This window comes from Centropristis striata, chromosome 3, assembly GCF_030273125.1.
Source record: "Centropristis striata isolate RG_2023a ecotype Rhode Island chromosome 3, C.striata_1.0, whole genome shotgun sequence".
NCBI lineage: Eukaryota > Metazoa > Chordata > Actinopteri > Perciformes > Serranidae > Centropristis > Centropristis striata.
The window spans coordinates 44600712-44623825 of NC_081519.1; the positions used below are offsets into that span (position 1 = coordinate 44600712).

At 35.4% G+C, this 23114-nt stretch overlaps 1 protein-coding gene across 1 annotated transcript in view; it reads left to right on the forward strand.

Annotated features, from left to right (window-relative positions):
- Positions 1-528: 528 nt before the first annotated feature.
- ippk (inositol 1,3,4,5,6-pentakisphosphate 2-kinase) overlaps positions 529-23114 on the forward strand; it is a 30847-nt gene continuing 8261 nt past the window's right edge. Inside the window, exons 1-13 of the mRNA XM_059329890.1 lie at positions 529-829; positions 7013-7072; positions 10955-11050; positions 12490-12556; positions 14351-14469; positions 14909-14998; positions 16284-16342; positions 16587-16659; positions 18507-18659; positions 18902-19022; positions 19865-20000; positions 20113-20215; positions 22494-22585. Of these exons, the coding sequence (XP_059185873.1) occupies positions 626-829; positions 7013-7072; positions 10955-11050; positions 12490-12556; positions 14351-14469; positions 14909-14998; positions 16284-16342; positions 16587-16659; positions 18507-18659; positions 18902-19022; positions 19865-20000; positions 20113-20215; positions 22494-22585 (1373 nt within the window). The 5' untranslated portion in view covers positions 529-625. The remainder of the gene's footprint in view (positions 830-7012; positions 7073-10954; positions 11051-12489; positions 12557-14350; positions 14470-14908; positions 14999-16283; positions 16343-16586; positions 16660-18506; positions 18660-18901; positions 19023-19864; positions 20001-20112; positions 20216-22493; positions 22586-23114) is intronic.

Below are 23114 nucleotides of genomic sequence, written 5' to 3' on the forward strand. Positions count from 1 at the left end.
AGTGTCAGAATTCCAATACATATGAAGAGTGTATTTAGCAACAGCGCATGTGTAGTTTGTTAATCTTAACCATTATTGTCTCTTGTCAAAGAGAGATGTGAGGAGAGGAAAGGAGAGGAGAGGAACAGGAGAGAATGTTTTTGCTTGCAATGTTTTATTAAATTAATATTTAATTTATTTTTTAAGTATAAAATAGATTCATAAAGCTCATTGCACAAATAGGCTATCTGCAAAAAAGCTTTTTGTAAATCAGGGATATTATACTTGAAAGATGGGAATTAGCCCCTTATTTCAAAATATATACTTATAATCTGCAGGGTAAATAGCTGCACATTTAGTCATGGCTTATAAAGAAAGAGGAGAGGAGAGGAGAGGAACAACAAGAGAAAAGGAGAGATCTGGGCGCGGGGGGCCCATCTAAGATAATCTCGTCCTGGGCCCAGGCAAGACTGTCAGCTTGCCTGTATATATATATATATATATATATATATATACTGTGATGAAGTTCACAACTTTATTATTGTCCTTCTAACGGCCGGGGCTTTTATTGTGAAGTGCTGGCCGGAAGCGGAGGTCTGCTGGGTGTGAGCCGCATCGATCCCTATGGTGCGCCGCATAGATATCTATGGTGAGCCGGGGCCGGGCTGGATCAGTGAGCTACCGGGAGGACCGACCTGTATGTCTCCGTGCCGTCGTGCTGTGTGACTCTCTGGCCGTTAACGGAGCTCCGCGAGCCGGCGCCGGTGTGATGGAGCTGGACAAGATGGAGGAGAAGGACTGGAAGTACCACGGGGAGGGCAACAAGAGCCTGGTGGTCTCACACGTCCAGGTGGGTCCGAGGCTAGGCTAGGCTAGGCTAGGCTAGGCTAACACGGAGCTAACATAACGAGGCTAGGCTAGGCTAGGCTAGGCTAGGCTAACACGGAGCTAACACAAGTTCAGACCCAACAAATGTCGCTTTTAAAGACAGAGTCACCTTTTATAAGACACTTTATCTACTCCGGGTCACCTTAGTGCTGCTGCCGACGGGAACTTTACCATAATTATCTGTAAAGTTTAGTTTATAACTGACGGGAGAAATGTCAACTGTTAGGGTTTTATTTAACCGTTAGCCTAGCCTAGCCTAGCCTAGCCTAGCCGGTGTTATGTCCTAACTGGTTTCCGAGCTATCTGCTGCCCCCCGCACTGGTGTGTGCGGCTGTTTCTTCAGTTTCTTGTTCATTTTAATGATCTAAAGGTTAATTCGTTTTGTATAAATATAATGATAACAACAAAACTAGCTGATAAGAGTTTAATTTAAGAGCTGATATCTAGTCATTTAACATGGTTTTATTGATGATGATTTTGGTTATTATCAAGAATGTTTCCATGACTGTAGATGTAAAAATGACCGAAAAAGACACAAAATGACTAACAAATAGATGTAAAAATCACTAAAAAAGACACAAAATGAACAAAATTAGATGTAAAAATGACCAAAAAAGACAAAATGATAAAAAAAATAGATGTAAAAATGCCCAAAAAAGACACAAAATGACAAAAATAGATGTAAAAATGACCAAAAGAGACACAAAATGACAAAAATAGATGTTAAAATGACCAAAAAAACACACAAAATGACAAAAATAGATGTAAAAATGAATTTAAAAAATACACAAAATGACCAAAAATACAGTCATGGAAAAAAATATTAGATCTTCTGATATCTAGTCATTTAACATGGTTTTTATTATCATAATGATTTTGGTTGTTATCAACACCGGCTTGCTAGCAAACAACTAAGAGTTAAAAAGAAAAGAAAAAATGATGTCCAAACAGTGACGACAACGCTTTAAATCATAGCTAATTATTAGAAATGACATATATATATTCATGTTGAGTTAAAGTGGCTGACTGGTTGTCTGTTGTTGGTTAATAAAGAGTGTAACAGGCAGCAGGGAGCTAATGTAGCCGTTAGCTTCAGAGAAACACTCTGCTGCCTGGGACGGGACCTGATGGCTGACTGAGTTCACCTGCAGGCAGGTGAGTCCCTGCTGGGACCCGGTCCTGCTGGGACCCGGTCCTGCTGGGACCCGGTCCTGCTGGGACCCGGTCCTGCTGGGACCCGGTCCTGCTGGTGGCTCACACCCACTCAGCCCGTCCCAGACTGTGGGAAAGTGTCCTCCGTGGACCGGTCTGGTCATGTTGCTCATGTTGAGCAACAGTTGACATGTTGTATGACGTACGACATGCTGCGGTGTTGTAATCACACACATCTCTGGTTGTCATCACATCAGCAACTGTCAACCTGTCAACCTGTCTGATTGTTTACAGCAGGGCTGTCAAACTCAAATACACAATGGGCCAAAATGTAAAACTTGAATAAAATCGCGGGCCAACATTGAACAAATAAACCTTTTAATATATACCAAACATGTTTTGCTTTAACATTAAATATGGAACCAGCAACGCTTATAAACATACAATATATAACTAAATAGTGCAGACATGCAAAATCAAATTTCAAATAAAAAACACATCAGTGTCATTAATTTATTAAATTAAAATTAAATAAAAATCGTATGCCTCTTTTCTATTTGCATCCTTCTGATTTAAATATCAAAACAAAGTTTTTCAACAGGTTAATACATTTAAAAATAAAATAACAATAATAAATCTAGTATTAGCGGTAAATGTGCCGTATAATACCGGCGGGTCAGCTTTTATAGTACAATAATAATATAATAATTTGGTATTGGCTCGTGGGCCAAATAAAATTACACTGCGGGCCAAATTTGGCCCCCCTGGTTTACATGGATCAACTTACATTGTCTTGTCAATGAGTCAATGTCGCTGTTTGCTGACTTTAAAGTGAATTAGTGGTTGACCAACATGTGTTGTTCAAAGGTTCATGTCGACATTTAGAGATCAGGGTGTTTATACAGTCATGGGAAAACTTATTAGACCATCGTTTTCTTCATTTCTTTGTTCATTTTCATGTCTGGTACAACTAAAGGTACATTGTTTGGCCATATCCAGACATTTAACATGGTTTTCTTGATCATGATTTTGCTTATTATCAAGAAAACCATGTTAAATGTATCTATATCAGCTCTTAAATTAAACTCTTATCAGCTATCTTTGTTGTTGTTATCATTATTGGAAAAAAAAAAAAAAGTCCAAGTCTTTAAATGTCTCGGTTAGTCGTCCAAAACCTAAAGATGTTAAATTTGTTATCATGTAAAGCAGAAAAAAGCAGAAAATCTCCACATTTGAGAAGACGAAAATGGCATTTTCTGCACAATAAATCTGCAGCTATTTTTGTTGTTATCATTATATTTGTCCAAACAAATGAACCTTTAGTTGAACCAGACATTAAAATGAACAAGAAACTGAAGAAAACAAGGAGGCTTAATAATCTCTTCCATGACTGTATAATGCTGGTGGTGTTTTTGAATCCAATAATTATTATACAGATGAGACAAATGTTATTTCCTGCATTTTTTGCAAAAGCACTATATCTGCAGTTAACTTATTTAACAGTAAAAAAGTGTTACAACTTAATAAATATTCACAGGTAATTAAAAAACTAAACTTTGCATAAAAAGAGTCTTAAGAACAGCAGAGAGTAGCATCTTCTTGTTTCTAAGAGAAGATTTGTAATCTTCCATAAAAACACAAATGCAACTATTTTTTAGTGTATTTAAAGGAATGTTTTAAAAAAACCCAAACTGTTTGTTTTTCACTGTACAAATGATGTGTTGTCTTAAGACAAACAGCTGTACAGGAACTTTTTCCAAGTAAAATAAAGTCTCAGATGGCAAAATTATTATTGAAATCAGGGTTTGTTTGATAAGAAACTTCAGTTCTTTTTTTTTATTGGAAATTAGCATTCATAAGCATCAGTACAAGACATAACTTATTCCACAGCTGTTTTCCACATTATTGTTTTTTAAAGGGTACATTAGAACAAAGAACCACAAAAAAGAGACAACCCACAAAACAAAACAATGCAATAAAAAAAACCCATAGTATTATAATAATATAAAGGGAGGCAAAAGAGCAGAGAAACAGAAACATTAACAATTATACTAATAGAAAGATAAAAAATATGAAACTTCAGTTCTTTAACCGTATTTGATGCAGCGTTTGCATTTGTCAAATCCAGTCATGTAAGATGTTCTGCAACAGGGTTAATTATGGTGAATATTTCATTTGTGATGTTGCAGATTATTTGTCATATTCTGATATTGTAATGTTATCAACATTGCTCCACTGATTACAGACATATTTCCTAGACTGTATCTTTTTTATTGTTGATAGTAATCACAGTTTGTACAGAAGGACAGAAAAGCAAAACAACCCGAAACACAATTAACCCTTTAATGCCCAACATGCTCTAAAGTGACCAGACAAGGTTTTATATTCTATATATTTGCAATAAATTTATTTCATCATTCAGTATTGCAGGTTTTCCTCCAATAACTTGTTTTTGATCGTCATACATCCTAATTTTATGTTTTCATTTCTTACTTTTTGAATAAAAACCCTTTTTTTATCACTACTCTTCTAATGCACAAGGTGATTTCTGACCCATGTTGGTCATTAGAAGGTGTTTATATATTTATCAATTTAAAACCTGACAAAGAAGACACAAATATTAACTATCCTCGTTTGTTAAATTGGTGTTTTTTCCAATGGAAATTATTATTTGGTGGCTCTAATAAGTCTGAAATGTTAAAACATGTGATTTTCCAATGTAATCTGGTGGTTCTAACAACTCTTTTAAAGTTAAACCTTCAAAATAAGACAAACATAGTTACACATATACTCACATTGTTAATTCAGTGAATCACTTTTTGTATCACTACTCTTCTAATGCACAAGGTCATTTTAGACCCATGTGTTTAAACTTGATGTAATAATACAAAAACTATTTTTCTTCATAAAGTATGAAAGGAAAAATTGATTTAATGATCTGTTGTAATAAAATAAAAGATATTCAAACACAGCAGCATTAATAACATGGGGAAAGAATGAATGTTGTACATTAGAAGGTGTTTATATGTTGAGCATCAAAGAGTTAAAGCAACCAGCAGTTTCACCTGATATAAAACTCTTCACATTCCTCTTTTTATTGAATATATTGTCTCGTCTGCTGCACACATAACCAGCTTTAAAATACGTTTTTACATTTCAGCAGGTGCAGACAGGGACAGTGTCAGAGACAGGATATACGGACAGATAATCACATCCTCCTAGTCAGAATAATTCAGTTCAGAGCCGGACTAAAAGTGAAACCAACTTCACCCCAGAGGGTTAAATGAGCCTGTTTCCTCTATTCATCATTTGACTGTAAAATTTGGACAAAACTGAGCTGGAAGGAAAAACTGTCACTGCAAAACAAAAAGGGAAAGTGTCCCCTAACAGTTATTTATTATTTTATTTTTTTAGAGATTGATCTGCTGAAATATTTAATTATTTTGGATTAATCTCTCAGTCAATAAAATGTCAGAAAATAGTGAAAAATGTCCATCTCAGTTCTTTAAGTCCAAGTCTTTAAATGTCCAAAACCTAAAGATGTTAAATTTAATATGATGTAAAGCAGAAAATCTCCACATTTGAGAACCTGAAAATGGCATTTTCTGCACAATAAATCTGCATCTATTTTTGTTGTTTTCATTATATTTGTCCAAACAAATGAACCTTTAGTTGAACCAGACATTAAAATGAACAAGACACTAAAGAAAACAAGGAGGTCTAATCATCTTTTCCATGACTCTATTACTTTGCATATCATAACTTGTAAAATTAGGATTTCTTTTTTTCAAATTATTACCTTCTTTTTAATCTTATGACTTTTTTAAACTCTTACAATATCGAACTTTTCTGACCACTTTATTTACGTTACTTAATATTTTAACTTTGAGGTTTGTCTTCCTCTTGACCAAGGTTATACTAGTTTTAGATTTTTCATTAGTTTTAGTTTTAATTTCTCGGTTAGTCGTCCAAAACCTAAAGATGTTAAATTTAATATGATGTAAAGCAGAAAATCTCCACATTTGAGAAGCTGAAAACGACATTTTCTTCACAATAAATCAGTTCAATCAAAATAGTAAATAAATTCTCCTGTCGTTTCCCTCATTGATTAGCTGACTAATGGTTCCATCTCTAGTCACCTTTGAGACATTTTATCACCGACCGTCTGCTTGTTTTAATGATAACCAGCTTCATAAAATACATATAAACACATTAACTGGTTTCCTGCTGAACCTGATTGTCTCATGTCGATAATCACTGTTAAAATATTCACACATCTGTTCTGTCTTTATGTTTATGTTCTTTATATAAACACACCCTGCTGCAGACGTAGTTGTGTATTGTGTCAGTTACTACAGTGTTTTATGTATTAAAGTTCTGTAGATAATCCCAGACGCTTGTCCCAACTCGTAGTGGACTTGTTGTTCCTGTTGTCTGTGAGTGTTTGAACCACCAGGACTCTCCTGGAGATGTTCTTGTATTGCAGTAGTTCTCAACCTTTTTGAGTCGCGACCCCCAATTTAACATGCATGTTGTCCGTGACCCCCGCTCACTGAACACAATCTCACACGCACAGTTCAGATCACCCAAAAAACAAACAAAATGACCACAAAAAGGAAACGAAATGACCAAAAAGACACAAAATTACCAAAAAAGAAACAAAATTACCCAAAAAAGGAAACAAAATGACCAAAAAAGACACAAATTGACCACAAAATGATCAAAAAAAGACACAAAAGGACCAAAAAAGACACAAATTGACCAAAAAACACACAAAATGACCAAAAAAAAAAGACATCAAGTGACCAAAAAGGCAAACACATGAACACTTTAACACAGTGGAGACAGAGCTGACTTCCTAAATGATTTGGTGACCCCCAGAAATCATCTCGCGACCCCAATTGGGGTCCCGACCCCCAGGTTGAGAATAGCTGTTGTATTGAACCTGATCACTAGTTCTGGTTCTTACTGAGCTTCTCTTCTTCTCTTGCAGCTTTCTAGAGTTCTGCGTCTGCTCAAGTATCCGGCTGAGGACTCTGAGAACCCTCCACAGGTAAATATGAGCCGGGAATAAAAGCTTCATGTTGATGAATGATGTGTTCAGTGACCTGGAGGTGATGTTCAGACCTGTGGCACTTATCACACAATCCTCTGATGAGGATTATTTAACCCATTTAAGGCAGGAAAGCATCACCTCATTTCTACCATTAAAACCTGTTACGCTATTCAAAATGACCAAAAAAGACACAAAATGACCAAAAAAAGATACAAAATGACCAAAAAAGACACAAGACGACCAAAAAAAGAAACAAAAAGACACAAAATGACCAAAAAAAGACACAAAATGACCAAAAAAAGACACAAAATGACCAAAAAAGATACAAAATGACCAAAAAAGACACAAGATGACCAAAAAAGAAACAAAAAGACACAAAATAACCAAAAAAAGACACAAAATAACCAAAAAAAGACACAAAATAACCAAAAAAAGACACAAAATTACCAAAAAAAGACACAAAATTACCAAAAAAAGATGCAAAATGACCAAAAAAGACACAAAATGACCAAAAAGAGATATAAAATGACCAAAAAAGATATAAAATGACCAAAAAAGACACAAAATGACCAAAAAAAGATATATAATGACCAAAAAAGACACAAAATGACCAAAAAAAGATACAAAATGACCAAAAAAGACACAAGATGACAGAAAAAACTAAATTACTTAAAGAAGAAATAAAATGACCAAAAAAAGACACAAAATTACCAAAAACAGTAATTAAAGGGACCTTCCACACTCAACACAGTAAAGTGCCATTCATATAAAACTCACATTAAACTTTCATATCAAGGTGGGGGCCACAAAATATCATCACGAGGGCCACAATTGGCCCGCGGGCCGGCAGTTTGAGCCCCCTGGTGTAAAGGCTTCACACTGGGCTGCTGGTTTGCATCAGGTGCATTAATTACCACAGAGCGTCCCTGTCTACTGCAGCAGCATGAAGCCTGCAGCCTTCAGGCTTCATGCTGCTGTGATGTTTGGTTCCAGCTTTGTTTCTAGTCAGCGGAGCATTAACGGATCCTACATCCTGCTCAGATTAAAGGCTTTAGTTTGGATCAGGACTCTGCCTTAAAGTACACCCAGCCCCGCCCTCACCCAACCTGAAGCTCACATTCACTCAGCTGTCACCTGTTTATATATTCACAGTTTATGAAAATCTTAAAAAGCCTTATAACCTCTACGTTTCACCAACTTCAAGTCTAGTTCTGAGTTTCCCTCGCTAGGCTAACTTTCAATTCCAAACGACAAAATCATGTTAATAAATGCTCCTTTTGACCAATTAATCATGTGTGTAGACTGATTTAGACTTAGTAGGCTATTTTATTTTCATTCAAAATAATGTAAAACTAATAAAAACTAAACTACAGCTAATAAAAACTAAACTACAACTAATAAAAACTAAACTACAACTAATAAAAACTAAACTACAGCTAATAAAAACTAAACTACAACTAATAAAAACTAAACTACAACTAATAAAAACTAAACTACAACTAATAAAAACTAAACTACAACTAATAAAAACTAAACTAAAACTGATAAAAACTAAACTAAAACTAATAAAATCTGAACTAAAACTAATAAAAACTAAACTAAAACTAATAAAAACTGAACTAAAACTAATAAAAACTAAACTAAAACTAATAAAAACTAAACTAAAACTAATAAAAACTAAACTAAAACTAATAAAAACTAAACTAAAACTAATAACAACTAAACTACAACTAATAAAAACTAAACTAAAACTGATAAAAACTAAACTAAAACTAATAAAAACTAAACTACAACTAATAAAAACTAAACTAAAACTAATAAAAACTAAACTAAAACTAATAAAAACTAAACTAAAACTAATAAAAACTAAACTACAACTAATAAAAACTAAACTAAAACTGATAAAAACTAAACTAAAACTAATAAAAACTAAACTAAAACTAATAAAAACTAAACTACAACTAATAAAAACTAAACTAAAACTAATAAAAACTAAACTACAACTAATAAAAACTAAACTAAAACTAATAAAAACTGAACTAAAACTAATAAAAACTAAACTAAAACTAATAAAAACTGAACTACAACTAATAAAAACTAAACTAAAACTGATAAAAACTAAACTAAAACTGATAAAAACTAAACTAAAACTGATAAAAACTAAACTAAAACTGATGAAAACTAAACTAAAACTAATAAAAACGAAACTACAACTAATAAAAACTAAACTACAACTAATAAAAACGAACACTAAAACTAATAAAAACTTTTATTTTCATTCATAATAATAATGTTTGCGGCTCAATTCCAACGATGTTTCTCTTATTTGGCCAACAACGGCTCTTTGGTTGGTAAAGGTTGCCGACCCCTGGCCTGCAGGGACTAACAGCAATTAATTTATTACCATATCCTTTTTTTTTTTCATCATAATTCTCATTTTCAATAAAAAAAATAATGATAATGGTCACAGATGAATTGTGTAATCCTCTTCCTTGGTGGCTATTAAGTTCTGTAGAGTTCTATGTTCTTATCTGATGAGGAAACGTTTGTCAGGGAGCTCAGCAGCAGGAACATTTGAATGTCTGAAAGAATTTAGTTTGTGGAAGAGTTTCACTCAATCTGAGTCAGAATCAACGAAATAACCAAAACTAGAATTGAAAAAACATTTTCGTTAACGGAAATAAAAATAAAAAAGATTTTTTTTAAAAAACAATAAGTAACTGAAACTGTATTTTGTGGTTCCAAACTAACTAAGACTAACTAAAATTATAGTAAAATGTCCTTCGTTTTGGTCTTTGTCAACTTTTTTCATCCGTAAACCTTTTTGGTTGATATGAAATCTATTTCATCTATCTGGTTTTATGATTAATAAACTTATTGGGGCTGAGATGGATCAGACAAAGGAAATAAAGGAAACATTTATTGTGACCTTATTGAATCTGGACCCAACAAATACCCCATTACAAAACAACTACAACTAATAAAAAAAACCCTCAAATTTACGAGAAAAAAAAATCTCAAATTCACAAGAAAAAAGTGACAAATTTACAAGAAAGAAATCTCAAATTTACGAGAAAAAAGCGACAAATTTACAAGAAAAAAACGACAAATTTACAAGAAAAAAAGCGACAAATTTACAAGAAAAAAGCGACAAATTTACAAGAAAAAAAGCGACAAATTTACAAGAAAAAAAGCGACAAATTTACAAGAAAAAAGCGACAAATTAACGAGAAAAGAGTGACGAATTTACGAGAAAAAAGTGACAAATTTACAAGAAAAAAAAGTGACGAATTTACGAGAAAAGTGACAATTTTACGAGAAAAAAGTGACAAATTAACGAGAAAAAAAGTGACAAATTTACAGGAAAAACGTACAGAAAAAAGTGACAAACTTTATTGTGACCCTATTGAATCTGGCACCCAACAAATACCCCATTACAACACAACTACAACTAATAAAAACTACACTAAAACTAATAAAAACTACACTAAAACTAATAAAAACTACACTAAAACTAATAAAAACTACACTACAACTAATAAAAACTAAACTAAAACTAAGCATTTTCCAAAAATAAAAACGAATAAAAACTAGCAAACTCTCTCTAAAAACTCACTAAAACTAACTGAATTTGAAAACAAAAAATGACTATGAAATTAAAACTAAAACTGATGAAAACCCAGAACTATTGTAACCTTGGTGAGAGTCCCATGTTGTTGTTGGTCTGGGTGGAGACGGATCAGATCAGATCAGAGATAACTTTGTGGTCCTCTTTGAGCCAGAGGACAAATAACTGAACTAAGTGCTCTGAGTGTAAACACAAAGTCCTAAACTGGTTTCACCTTGTTTATTTATGGTGTGTTTGTTGTTTGTGTGCAGACGGTGGAGCAGGCCTTCAGGCAGATCCAGAACATTGTTGACTTCAGCTCCAACGTGATGAGCAGCCTGCTGGGGGACAAGTTCATCCACAGCGGGGTCAGACCACATCCACACACTGTTACACTATTAATATATCCGTTTTACATCTCATCTTTTAGATAGATGGATGGATGGATGGATGGATAGATGGATAGATGGATAGATAGACTGACTTTATTTATCCCAAGCTGGGAAATTACAGTGTAGCAGCAGCATTACACACAGAGACAATAACAACACAATTAAATAAAAAGAACAACCTAGGCATACTTCAAGCAATAAAATGTAAAAATACAATAAAAAATAAAGTGTTTAAAGAAAAAAAGACACAAAATGACTAAAAAAAGACACAAAATGACACAAAATGACTAAAAAACGACACAAAATGACTAAAAAAAGACACAAAATGACTAAAAAAGACACAAAATGACTAAAAAAACACAAAATGACTAAAAAAAGACACAAAATGAGCAGACAGAATTATTTAAAAAACCCCACAGAAGACACAAATGACTAAAAAAGACACAAAATGACTAAAAAAGACACAAAATGACTAAAAAAGACACAAAATGACTAAAAAAGACACAAAATGAAAAAAAAAAGACACAAAATGACTAAAAATTTTTAAACTAAACACCGGTGGCCCGGCCAGGTGTAGTCTACGTATGGAAACACAGAAATATGAGTTAGATTCAGCGCTGACACAGCTTTCTGATATCTGCTGCTTTGTAATTTGCCAACACGTGTCATCATGAGCAATGTTGATTCTGCCTGTTGGCATAAAATCAAACCGGTTCTAGTCTGGACACCAGACCGACCTGGACAAACCTGAAAATCTACCTGGCTTCCAAGACGCCACACATTTGGGGTTGTTTTTGTTTTTGGTTGTTTCACAAAACGACTAAAAAAAGACACAAAATGACTAAAAAAAGACACAAAATGATTAAAAAAAGACACAAAATGACTAAAAAAAGACAGAAAATGTATCAAAATATCAATCAGTGTTTCCCAAACCACAAGATGACATCCTCAAATCTCTTGTTTGGTTCTCTGTTCAGATTGAAAGTTTGGTTGTCAAAAATCTTGGGGTTAGAATCAAAGAAATAAAGACAATAGTAAGAGTACATAAATCATTTTTATCATGTGAACCCTTTTGGAATACACGCTCCAATTATTGCTGGCTGATAAAACAGTTTTCTAGCAGCTGAAGTCAAAAACAAAGAGCCTCAGTGTTGAAGTGTGGAGGTTTTAGCACATGAGCAGCACTCTGGTCAGATGGAGCCTCATTTTAGATTTAATTCTAAGCTTGAAGTTGGATTCACCATCTCAAATTATCTGTCAAAAGTCACTAAGATGACTCGGTACATCATCAACCCTGTAATAAACTGAGTGTGTTGGCTGTTCATCGGTAATAAAACAGAAACCAGGAGCCGTCAGCAGAAACAGAAGTAGTGAAACGTTGTGTTTACTAACTGGACTCTTGGTTTCCTCCACAGGAAGTGGTCAAACTGCCGCTGGAGTTTGTGAGACAGCTGTCAATCAAAGTTCAACATCAACGACCAGGTAAAACTGTTTTTAATTACCTCTGTGTCAAACATTTTGGTGTTTTAAGTTGGATGGAAAGACACTAAAAACTGTCATATCTGTGAGGTAAACTAGCTAGCCACAGTTAGCTTAGCTTAACACAAAGACTGGGAACTGGAGAAACCTCGAGCCTGGTTCTATCTCCAGGTTACACAATCAGGTCACTAATTAACACAATGTGTTTGATATGATGAAATATTACATTTTATATTGAAAGTGGCATCAGTCATCACTACGTCAGTTAGCATATTCCCAAAACGTTGGACTATTCCCCTCATTTAAAAGAAGTTATATTAGATATGTGCGAGATTGTATTTTGTAGGTAATGCCTCTTGCTAGTGCAACCTTAAATAACACAGAGACGCTATCTTTCAGTCAGTTAATAAAGTTTAGTTTTTACTGTTTTCAATGGATCAAACTGATGTAGAAGAAAGGGCTTAAATCTCTTAGCTTAGCATGCTAATGGTGAGATAGCACATTACACAGTATGCTGCACTAAAAGTACATTAACATGAACCCAATTAGCTGATATATTACATGTAAGTATCTCATATGAAATGATTATGGGCATTACGCTAAGCAAAATGAATGTCATCCCTGAATTACATAGTAATGGTAGCCTGGTATACCCAGACTGCCTTGCGTGCTCGAATTTAATTTCGAACCTCCAGACGGTCTGGCAACCAGGAAGCTTTCTTAGCCCTGTTTTAGGATCCAATCACAGAGCGGGGAGGGACGGCAAGACGATGACGCGTACTACTCGGCACTTGGAAGCTTGTAGTTTTGTAGTTTTCTTACGGATCCAACATGGCTGCTGCAGACGCGAAACTCTCTTTAGCTGTAGATGGTGTTTTAAATAGTTTAGAGCGAATCTAGCGGCGCGAATCTAGCGGCGCTAATCACCGGCGCTACCGCTGATCTGGCTCCGAGCCGGGGGACAGCGGAGCCCCCAGAGACCCGCAGCAGCTTGTTTATTGCCCATAAAATCAGTGGATGTGTGTGGCTGAATGACATGAGGGGGAATAAAGCGTGAAAATAAATAATCTTGCAGAAAGCGAGAACTGGAGAAGCAAAGCAGCAGCAACACTCTCTCACAGACACACACACAACAAACATCCATCTCTGTTGCTCTACTACGTCATCTGGTATAACTGATCTGATTGGCTAAGAGCTACCTACAGACGCTTTGATAGACATTCTAAGCGCCCAATAAACGGCTCTGGAGGATCGTAAACCACACCTCCTCTACGGAGAAATGAACGGCTGGTTCCCAGACTAGATCTCATTTGAGATTAGTCTGGAGTTAGCCAGGCTATAGTAATGTAACATAAGAAGTGAATAAAGCTAAATAGACTTCAGATGAGATGAGTCAGGGTGGAAATCCAGAGAGAATTACTGTGTTACTGACCAGGTGTAGGCCTATCACACAATGGGGCGGAGCTCCACTAAAAGGGGGCAGAGCTCCACTAAAAGGGGGCAGAGCTCCACTAAAAGGGGGCAGAGCTCCCCTAAAAGGAGCAATGCTGCAATGCGTCCTACGTAAATAATGATATTTAGAAAAATTAATTCAAAAATCTTCAAAATCGCGGATGCACACCTTCATGCCATGAGCAAGACACACACGAGATCTGAGGTCAGTCTGACTAACGGTCAGGAGATATGAACTAGACACACACACACACACTTTTTGCTCTATAGATAGATTTATTTACACACAACACAACACACGTAGTGAACATGTTCTCTCTCTGTGTGTGTGTGTGTGTGTGTCAGCGTGGCGCTGTGATAAGGTGATGGACATCTACAGCGGCTGTGCTCTCTGTCTGCCCAACCTGACGTCTCCAGCTCTCCACCAGACAACACACACTCCTCCACTCTGCATCGAGATCAAGGTACACACACACACACACACACACACACACACACACACACACACACACACACACACACACACACACACGGTTATGGATTCATTTTCAAAGGAATAACATTGTGTTCCCAGTTTTTTAATTTGAATAGTGTGCACTGACATTATTTCATTAAATTTCTAACAAAGAAGCGCACAAAAAAGAGTCAAATTGAATCAACTTTGATTTTTAAGATTTTTGAGAACACTGTAATTTCTTTTGAGGCTGTTTTTTATTTGTTTGATCTCTGTAATAAAACTCTGTTTCTAGTTTTTTTAAAATGTTGTTCTCTCTCCTGAGAAACAGCCACAGTTTTAGAAATCTTTGCCCATGAATCACTCTCTCAGAGTTAAAGCAACAAATCACATGAGTGTGACTCTTCACTGTGAGTGTGTTACTCAACTGCTTATTTTCTGTGTTTCAGCCCAAGTGTGGCTTCCTGCCGTCCTCCAAACACGTCAGCAAAGACATCAAGACCAAAGTATGTCGCTTCTGCATGCACCAACACTACAAGGTAACTACAACCACGATACACCTGCAGCTACACCAACCACTCTACAGCACAACTACACAGACTGCAGCACAACTCAAAGTTTACTTATTTTTAATATACTATGAATGAAAGGTTAAGTTGGTAAACATAATAGTGTTGAATCAGGGTTCTTCAGTGTTTGGATCAAGTCAGATTTAGTAGCTTTTGTTGCTATTTTAATGTGTCTGATAAATGTCAAAATGAGAAAAAAAAAGTTGAAAGCATTAAAAAAAGGTCAAAATGAGAAGAAAAAAGTCACAAGAAATAATAAAAAATGAGAAAAAAAGTAATAACGAGTTTATAGTAAGTAAAAATAACGAGAAAGTTGAAGTCGAGAGAAAAAGTCAAAATAATGAAAGAAAAGTCGTCACAAGAAATAATTCAAAATGAAAAACAAAGTCGAAATCACTAAAAATAGTCATAATAACGAGAAAATAGTCAAAATAAGGAGAAAAAATTCAAATTCACGTGAAAAAAAAAGTCAAAAATATAAATATTCAATCAATATTTAGGTTTTAAGACTTTATGACCAAATACATGAACAATCAATACACTTACAGAATAGGTAGGGCTGTTTTCTTAAAGACACATTTCACCCCAAACCAGAAAAAACTGATTGTTTCTCCCCACCTGTCGTTCTATTCATCAGTGTAGATAGTTTAGATATCTGCTGTAGAGCCGTTTGCCTTCTCCTGAATACAGTAGAACAGGATGATTTATTTAAATACTCAACAGTAATGTCTCTGTCCAGAAGTGGAAGATAATCCACAGACTGAGCAGTTTAATGTAGAAACGATACTAGAAGGAGAACGGTTTCTACAGGATATTGCTCATAATAAGGTCTGTTTTCTTTGTAATTTAATTCATTTTAAGTTCATTTTAATCTATGCAGCTATCTTCAGACATTTCATAGGAAATTGCACAGAAAGTCTGTCTCCTTTTTGCTGCTTGGTGCTCTGAAATATCTGGAAAAAATGGAGTCGAATAGACTGTGTTGTCATGGCAGCGTGGTTTGTGGTCGAGGCACGTGGTGGCAGGCAAATGAATGATTTTATTCAGTCAATGATGAAATGACTATTGTATTTATCATATGAAACAACTGTTTTCCTTGTAGCTTTCACCAGCGAAATGGAAAAACCTCCTGCAGTGATGAGCTGTATCATCACGAGTACAACAAAAAAAACAACTAAATATTTTCTTGTTGTCTCCGGTAATTCTGTTTCTCTGACATTTCTTCCTCATCACGTTGTGTTTTGTGTGTGTGCAGGTGGCCAATGGGAAGTGGAAGAGACGCAGCCTGTACTGTCCTCTGGACCTGTTCTCAGGGTGAGATCACTGTCACATCACATCAGCTTCTGATGGAACAAATAAAACAAAATGTCACACTGAGAAGTCAAATTTTAATTTCTAAAAGATTCCCCTTGGGCTCTGTTCTCTGTGACAAACAGAGTTATACCTGTGTAGTGTATATGACAACACTTCTCTACCTGTAACTATATTAAAGTTAGTTCTGCAGCACTGAGTCGTTGTTCTGCAGCAGAACATGATGTTCTCTGGTTTCTCTGTTCAGGAACAGACAGAGAATGCACTTTGCCATCAGACACCTGATAGAAGAACCTCAGAACAACTTAAAGATCTTCAAGGTGAGACACAACCTGTCTGTCTGTCTGTTCTGTCCGTCTATACCTGAGAGTGTCTGTCTGTCTGTACGAGAGTGTCTGTCTGTCTATACCTGAGAGTGTCTGTCTGTCTGTACGAGAGTGTCTGTCTGTCTATACCTGAGAGTGTCTGTCTGTCTGTTCTGTCCGTCTATACCTGAGAGTGTCTTTCTGTCTGTCTATACCTGAGAGTGTCTTTCTGTCTGTCTATACCTGAGAGTGTCTGTCTATACCTGAGAGTGTCTGTCTGTCTATACCTAAGAGTGTCTGTCTAAACGATAGTATCGTTGCATCAATGTTGTTTTAGTTTTATAACCATATTAGAGCATAATAAGTTCATCCTTTAACACAACAATGGAGAATATTAAACATTGGAACTAAAATGTGGAAAAGAAATATTAAAATATCCTAGATAAATAAAACGTAAATATATAAACTACAACAAAAACAAATTAAATAGACTTTCAGGCTCTGTTAACAAAACATTGCACTGAGATAAACCTTATTTATAATATTATTTTATTATTAAAATAACATATAAACAGCTGGAATGGCTGCTTGGGAAATATAGAGGTTTTTTTGGCAATTCGTGCTGCCTGTCAAACATTTGCAACTTAAAAAAACACAAAGTCTCGCATGTAAAAGTCAATATATTGAGTCCAGAAAAAAACTATCATGTCTATTTTTATATATCAAACGATAAGTTGATGTAGTAATTATTGTGACAGGCCTTATCAGCACCACAGTGGATCAATACTAAACTCCTGCTTTATAGAAGAGCTTCTAATTGTTAACGTTTAAGTCCATTAAAGGTTATTCCTCTTGTCTATACTGGCTGCAAAGCGTTTTCTTCTAAAACCATTTTTTATGTCAGAGACGGAGTGAATCCAGTCTTTGTTCTGTGCAGAAAAACATTTTAAAGTTCAGCTGGAACAAATAAAAAGCTCCAGCAGTCTGAGATGGATCAATAAAGTCGTTATATCTACCAAAGTTAGTTATTCTGGTACAATAAGTCCCATTGAGTTCAAAGATTTCTACTGACATTATTTAACTTTTACTCCTTAAAACTTACCGGCTTTGTCCCGTTCAAATACACTTTAATATGAACCAAGGTTATAATAGTTTGGATGTTTCATTAGTTTTAGTTTTCATTTCTTTGTGATTTTTTTGTTTTCAAATTCAGTTAGTTTTAATGAGTTCTTAGAGTGAGTTTGCTAGTTTTAATTCTTTTATTTTTGTTTTTTGAAAATGCTTAATTGTATTTTAGGTTTTATTAGTTGTAGTTGTTTTGTAATGGGGTATTTGTTGGGTCCAGATTCAATAAGGTCACAATAAATGTTTCCTTTATTTCCTTTGTCTGATCCATCTCAGCCCCAATAAGTTTATTAAGTCATAAAACCAGATAGATGAAATAGATTTCATATCAACCAAAAAGGTTTACGGATGAAAAAAGTTGACAAAGACCAAAACGAAGGACATTTTCACTATAATTTTAGTTAGTTTTAGTTAGTTTTGGAACCACAAAATACAGTTTCAGTTAGTAATCTTTTTTTTTTTTTTTAAACTCGTTCTTATTTTTTATTTCAGTTAACGAAAATGTTTTTTCAATTCTAGTTTTGGTTATTTTGTTAGTTTTTGTTAAATATAATAACCTTTATATGTGTAACTGTAGATTCTAATCCAAGATGTTCAGACTTTATCTCTGCTTTAGACCTCTGAAGTTGCTGAAAATGTAATTTATTAGATCTTCTGATGCTGCCTGTTTCACTTTGAACCAAAACTGTGATAAATATTTCTGTGTGTGTGTGTGTGTGTGTGTGTGTGTGTGTCAGGGCGGTCAGTGTGTCTACAGCAGTAAAGAGGGCAGTGATGAGTCGACAGACCTCAACTCTCTGCTGCATCATCTCAGACCTTACTTCCTGTACGGAAACAACCGCATCAACAGTCACATGACCTGCAAAGCTGTCCTCAACGACTTCATCCAGGTAAAACCAACAAGAGTCATTTTTATTGACAGTAAAAATCAATGTTGTACAGCTGAGCAATAAACTGAAATTAACTTAAACATTCTGACTCAGGAAAATCAGCCAGAATGTAAAACTCAATGGTTTATTACCTTCAGACACACAGTGGTGAAGCCTCATACAAACTGTCTGTCTGTCTGTGTGTCTCTCTCTCTGTGTCTGTCTCTCTGTGTCTGTCTGCCTGCCTGTCTGTCTGTCTGCAGGTGCTGGTGAACGCCCTGCTGAGTGCTGGAGGAGGAGGTGGAGGCGTGGTGACAGACAGACGAGGAGAAGGACGGAGCTTCTGTGAAGCCAGTCTGTTCAACAAGGAGAGGATTCGCCATGGTAGGAACCTGTCTGTCTGTCTGTCTGTCTGTCTGTCTGTCCGTCTATATTGTTCTGTGTTTTGTAACCATACAATACAGTTTCAGTTAGGTATCCTTTTTAAAAAAACCTCTTGTTATTAGGGCCACGGGGCAATCGCACCGAGCACTGGTCCCATCCAGCAATATCTGTAGGGACGTCGTGAAAAACTGCCCAAAATTTAGCATTGAAATGAATGGGACGGCTGAAAAAAAATGAGCGAAAAAGAACTCTGTGGTCCAGTTGGAACAGATCCGTCCGTCTGTTCTCTCACAAAGCTTGTTGTTGTGCAGCAGCCTCCGTCAGAAATGTTTGTGTTGAAGAGACACAAATGTTTCTTTCAAACCACAAACATTTTGCTCAACAACATCTGAGTCTGATTATGTAAATATGTGAAACTAAAAAACCTGAGAATTGTTCTGCATGTTTTCTCTCGAAGAGTGAGACACATAATACTATTCCTGATCAAGGTTAGAATAGTTCTGGATGTTTCATTAGTTTTAGTTTTAATTTCGTTGTGATTTTTTGTTTTCAAATTCAGTTAGTTTTAATGAGTTTTTAGAATGAGTTTGCTGGTTGTAGTTAGTTTTTATTTTTTGGAAAATGCTCAGTTTTAGTTTAGTTTTTATTAGTTTTTAGTTTTTTTGTAATGGGGTATTTGTTGGGTGCCAGATTCAATAAGGTCACAATAAATGTTGGCTGTTTGTCATTTTTTTGTTGTAAATCTGTCACTTTTTTCTCGTTAATTTGTCACTTTTTCCTTGTAAATTTGTCTGTTTGATGAGAAGAGAAAAGCTGACCCCTCTCCTTGTGTCTGTGTGCAGGCTCTCAGGGTTTACCCAGCGACAGCGTCTTGTTCAGGATCCTTCAGACTCAGATGTTGGACACGCTGGACATCGAAGGACTCTTCCCTTTGTACCGCCGGGTGGAGCAACACCTGCAGGACTTCCCCAAGGAGAGGTAATAAACCTGCACTCACTGTTGAGCCATCCCTGCTGGAGGGGCGTGGGCTGGTCTCTGACATCACTTCCTGTCTGCCTCTCTGACATCACTTCCTGTCTGCCTCTGTCAGGACTCGTCTCCAGATGGACGGACCGTACAACGAGGCGTTCCTGGAGAAGCTGCAGAAGTGTCCAGCTGAGGACGACGGATCAGTGGAGTACGCTGCCGCCAAGGTGAGACAGCAGGAACCGTTCTTTATGTTCCCTGAACACCAGGAGACTTTAAAACATTTAAACCAGGTGAGACAGCAGGAAACGTTCTTTATGTTCCCTAAACACCAGCAGACTTTAAAACATTTAAACCAGGTGAGACAGCAGGAAACGTTCTTTATGTTCCCTAAACACCAGGAGACTTTAAAACATTTAAACCAGGTGAGACAGCAGGAAACGTTCTTTATGTTCCCTAAACACCAGGAGACTTTAAAACATTTAAACCAGGTGAGACAGCAGGAAACGTTCTTTATGTTCCCTAAACACCAGGAGACTTTAAAACATTTAAACAAGGTGAGACAGCAGGAAACGTTCTTTATGTTCCCTAAACACCAGGAGACTTTAAAAAATTTAAACCAGGTGAGACAGCAGGAACCGTTCTTTATGTTCCCTAAACACCAGGAGACTTTAAAAGACTTAAACCAGGTGAGACAGCAGGAAACGTTCTTTATGTTCCCTAAACACCAGGAGACTAACAGATTTAAACCAGGTGAGACAGCAGGAACCGTTCTTTATGTTCCCTAAACACCAGGAGACTTTAACAGATTTAGACCAGGTGAGACAGCAGGAACCGTTCTTTATGTTCCCTAAACACCAGGAGACTTTAAAACATTTAAACCAGGTGAGACAGCAGGAAACGTTCTTTATGTTCCCTAAACACCAGGAGACTTTAAAACATTTAAACCAGGTGAGACAGCAGGAAACGTTCTTTATGTTCCCTAAACACCAGGAGACTTTAAAACATTTAAACAAGGTGAGACAGCAGGAACCGTTCTGTATGTTCCCTAAACACCAGGAGACTTTAAAACATTTAAACCAGGTGAGACAGCAGGAAACGTTCTTTATGTTCCCTAAACACCAGGAGACTTTAAAACTTTTAAACCAGGTGAGACAGCAGGAACTGTTCTTTATGTTCCCTAAACACCAGGAGACTTTAAAACTTTTAAACCAGGTGAGACAGCAGGAACTGTTCTTTATGTTCCCTAAACACCAGGAGACTTTAAAACATTTAAACCAGGTGAGACAGCAGGAACTGTTCTTTATGTTCCCTAAACACCAGGAGACTTTAACACATTTAAACCAGGTGAAACAGCAGGAACTGTTCTTTATGTTCCCTAAACACCAGCAGACTTTAACACATTTAAACCAGGTGAAACAGCAGGAACTGTTCTTTATGTTCCCTAAACACCAGCAGACTTTAAAACATTTAAACCAGGTGAAACAGCAGGAACTGTTCCTTTAGTTGGGATTGTACAGTTCAACAGTCCAACTGAGGAAAACTAGTGAAGAAGGGAAGTTGGGACATTTCTACTGATGACCACACCAAGAAGAAATGTCCTGACTCATTAACAACTATTCATTGTTAAATCTTTCTCAATCTGTTACGAAACAAGCTGGCTTTCCACATTCTGTTCTAGGGCTGGGTGATACGTACCAAAATTCATATCCTGAGTCATAATTATGAGATAAAAAGTCATAATTATGAGATAAAAAGTCATAATTATGAGATAAAAAGTCATAATTATGAGATAAAAAGTCATAATTATTAGATAAAAGGTCATAATTATGAGATAAAAAGTCATAATTATGAGATAAAAGGTCATAATTATGAGATAAAAAGTCATAATTATGAGATAAAAGGTCATAATTGAGATAAAAAAGTGGAAATTATGAGATAAAAAGTCATAATTATGAGATAAAAGGTCATAATTATGAGATAAAAAGTCATAATTATGAGATAAAAGGTCATAATTGAGATAAAAAAGTGGAAATTATGAGATAAAAAGTCATAATTATTAGATAAAAGGTCATAATTATGAGATAAAAGGTCATAATTGTGAAGAAAAGTGGAAATTATGAGATAAAAAGTCATAATTATGAGATAAAAGGTTATAATTGTGAAAAAAAGTGGAAATTATTAGATAAAAAGTCATAATTATGAGATAAAAAGTCATAATTATGAGATAAAAAGTCATAATTATGAGATAAAAGGTCATAATTGAGATAAAAAAAGTGGAAATTATGAGATAAGTCAACAGTCTTTTTCTGAAATTATTACAAAAAGAAATTACAAAAGAACTAAATATGACAAACCCTAGTAAGGGCAGCATTTAAATAGAAAAGAACTATAACAATGTGATCTGGTCTAATTCCATATATGGATGTATGTTTCCTATGTCCCAGCTGTCCTCTGAACTGATGTAGGATCCTGTAGATTTACTGCTGTGTGTTGCGTCTCCAGGTCCATCAGTACCGCGTCTCCATGACGACCAAGGACTGCTCCATCATGGTGGCCCTGGTGCCCAGCAGTGAGGAAGAGGAGGATGATGAAGGGTAAGGGTTAACTTTCAGTCTGCAGTGAGACTCTCAGATCTAATGTGTAACATTAAGGTTCAGGTTGTGACCAGCTGATTCACGTTGCTGCATAAACTCAGAACAAACAGACACAAAAACTCTTTTGTTCCTGCTGATAGAGATTAATTTAATAATTCAATGTAAGATGAATGAATTCTGTCTATTGTTGATGATGGTTGTTTGTGTGTGTATGTGATTATGATGCATCCTGCTGTTGCACTGTTTAGTTTATTTAATGTATTTAGTTTAGTTTAGTTTATTTATTTAGTTTAGTTTAGTTTATTTATTTAGTTTAGTTTAGTTTATTTAATTTAGTTTATTTATTTCGTTTAGTTTATTTAGTTTAGTTTAGTTTATTTATTTATTTAGTTTATTTATTTATTTAGTTTAGTTTATTTATTTAGTTTAGTTTAATTAGTTTAATTTAGTTTATTTATTTAGTTATTTATTTAGTTTAGTTTATTTGTTTAGTTTAGTTTATTTAGTTTAGTTTAGTTTATTTATTTAG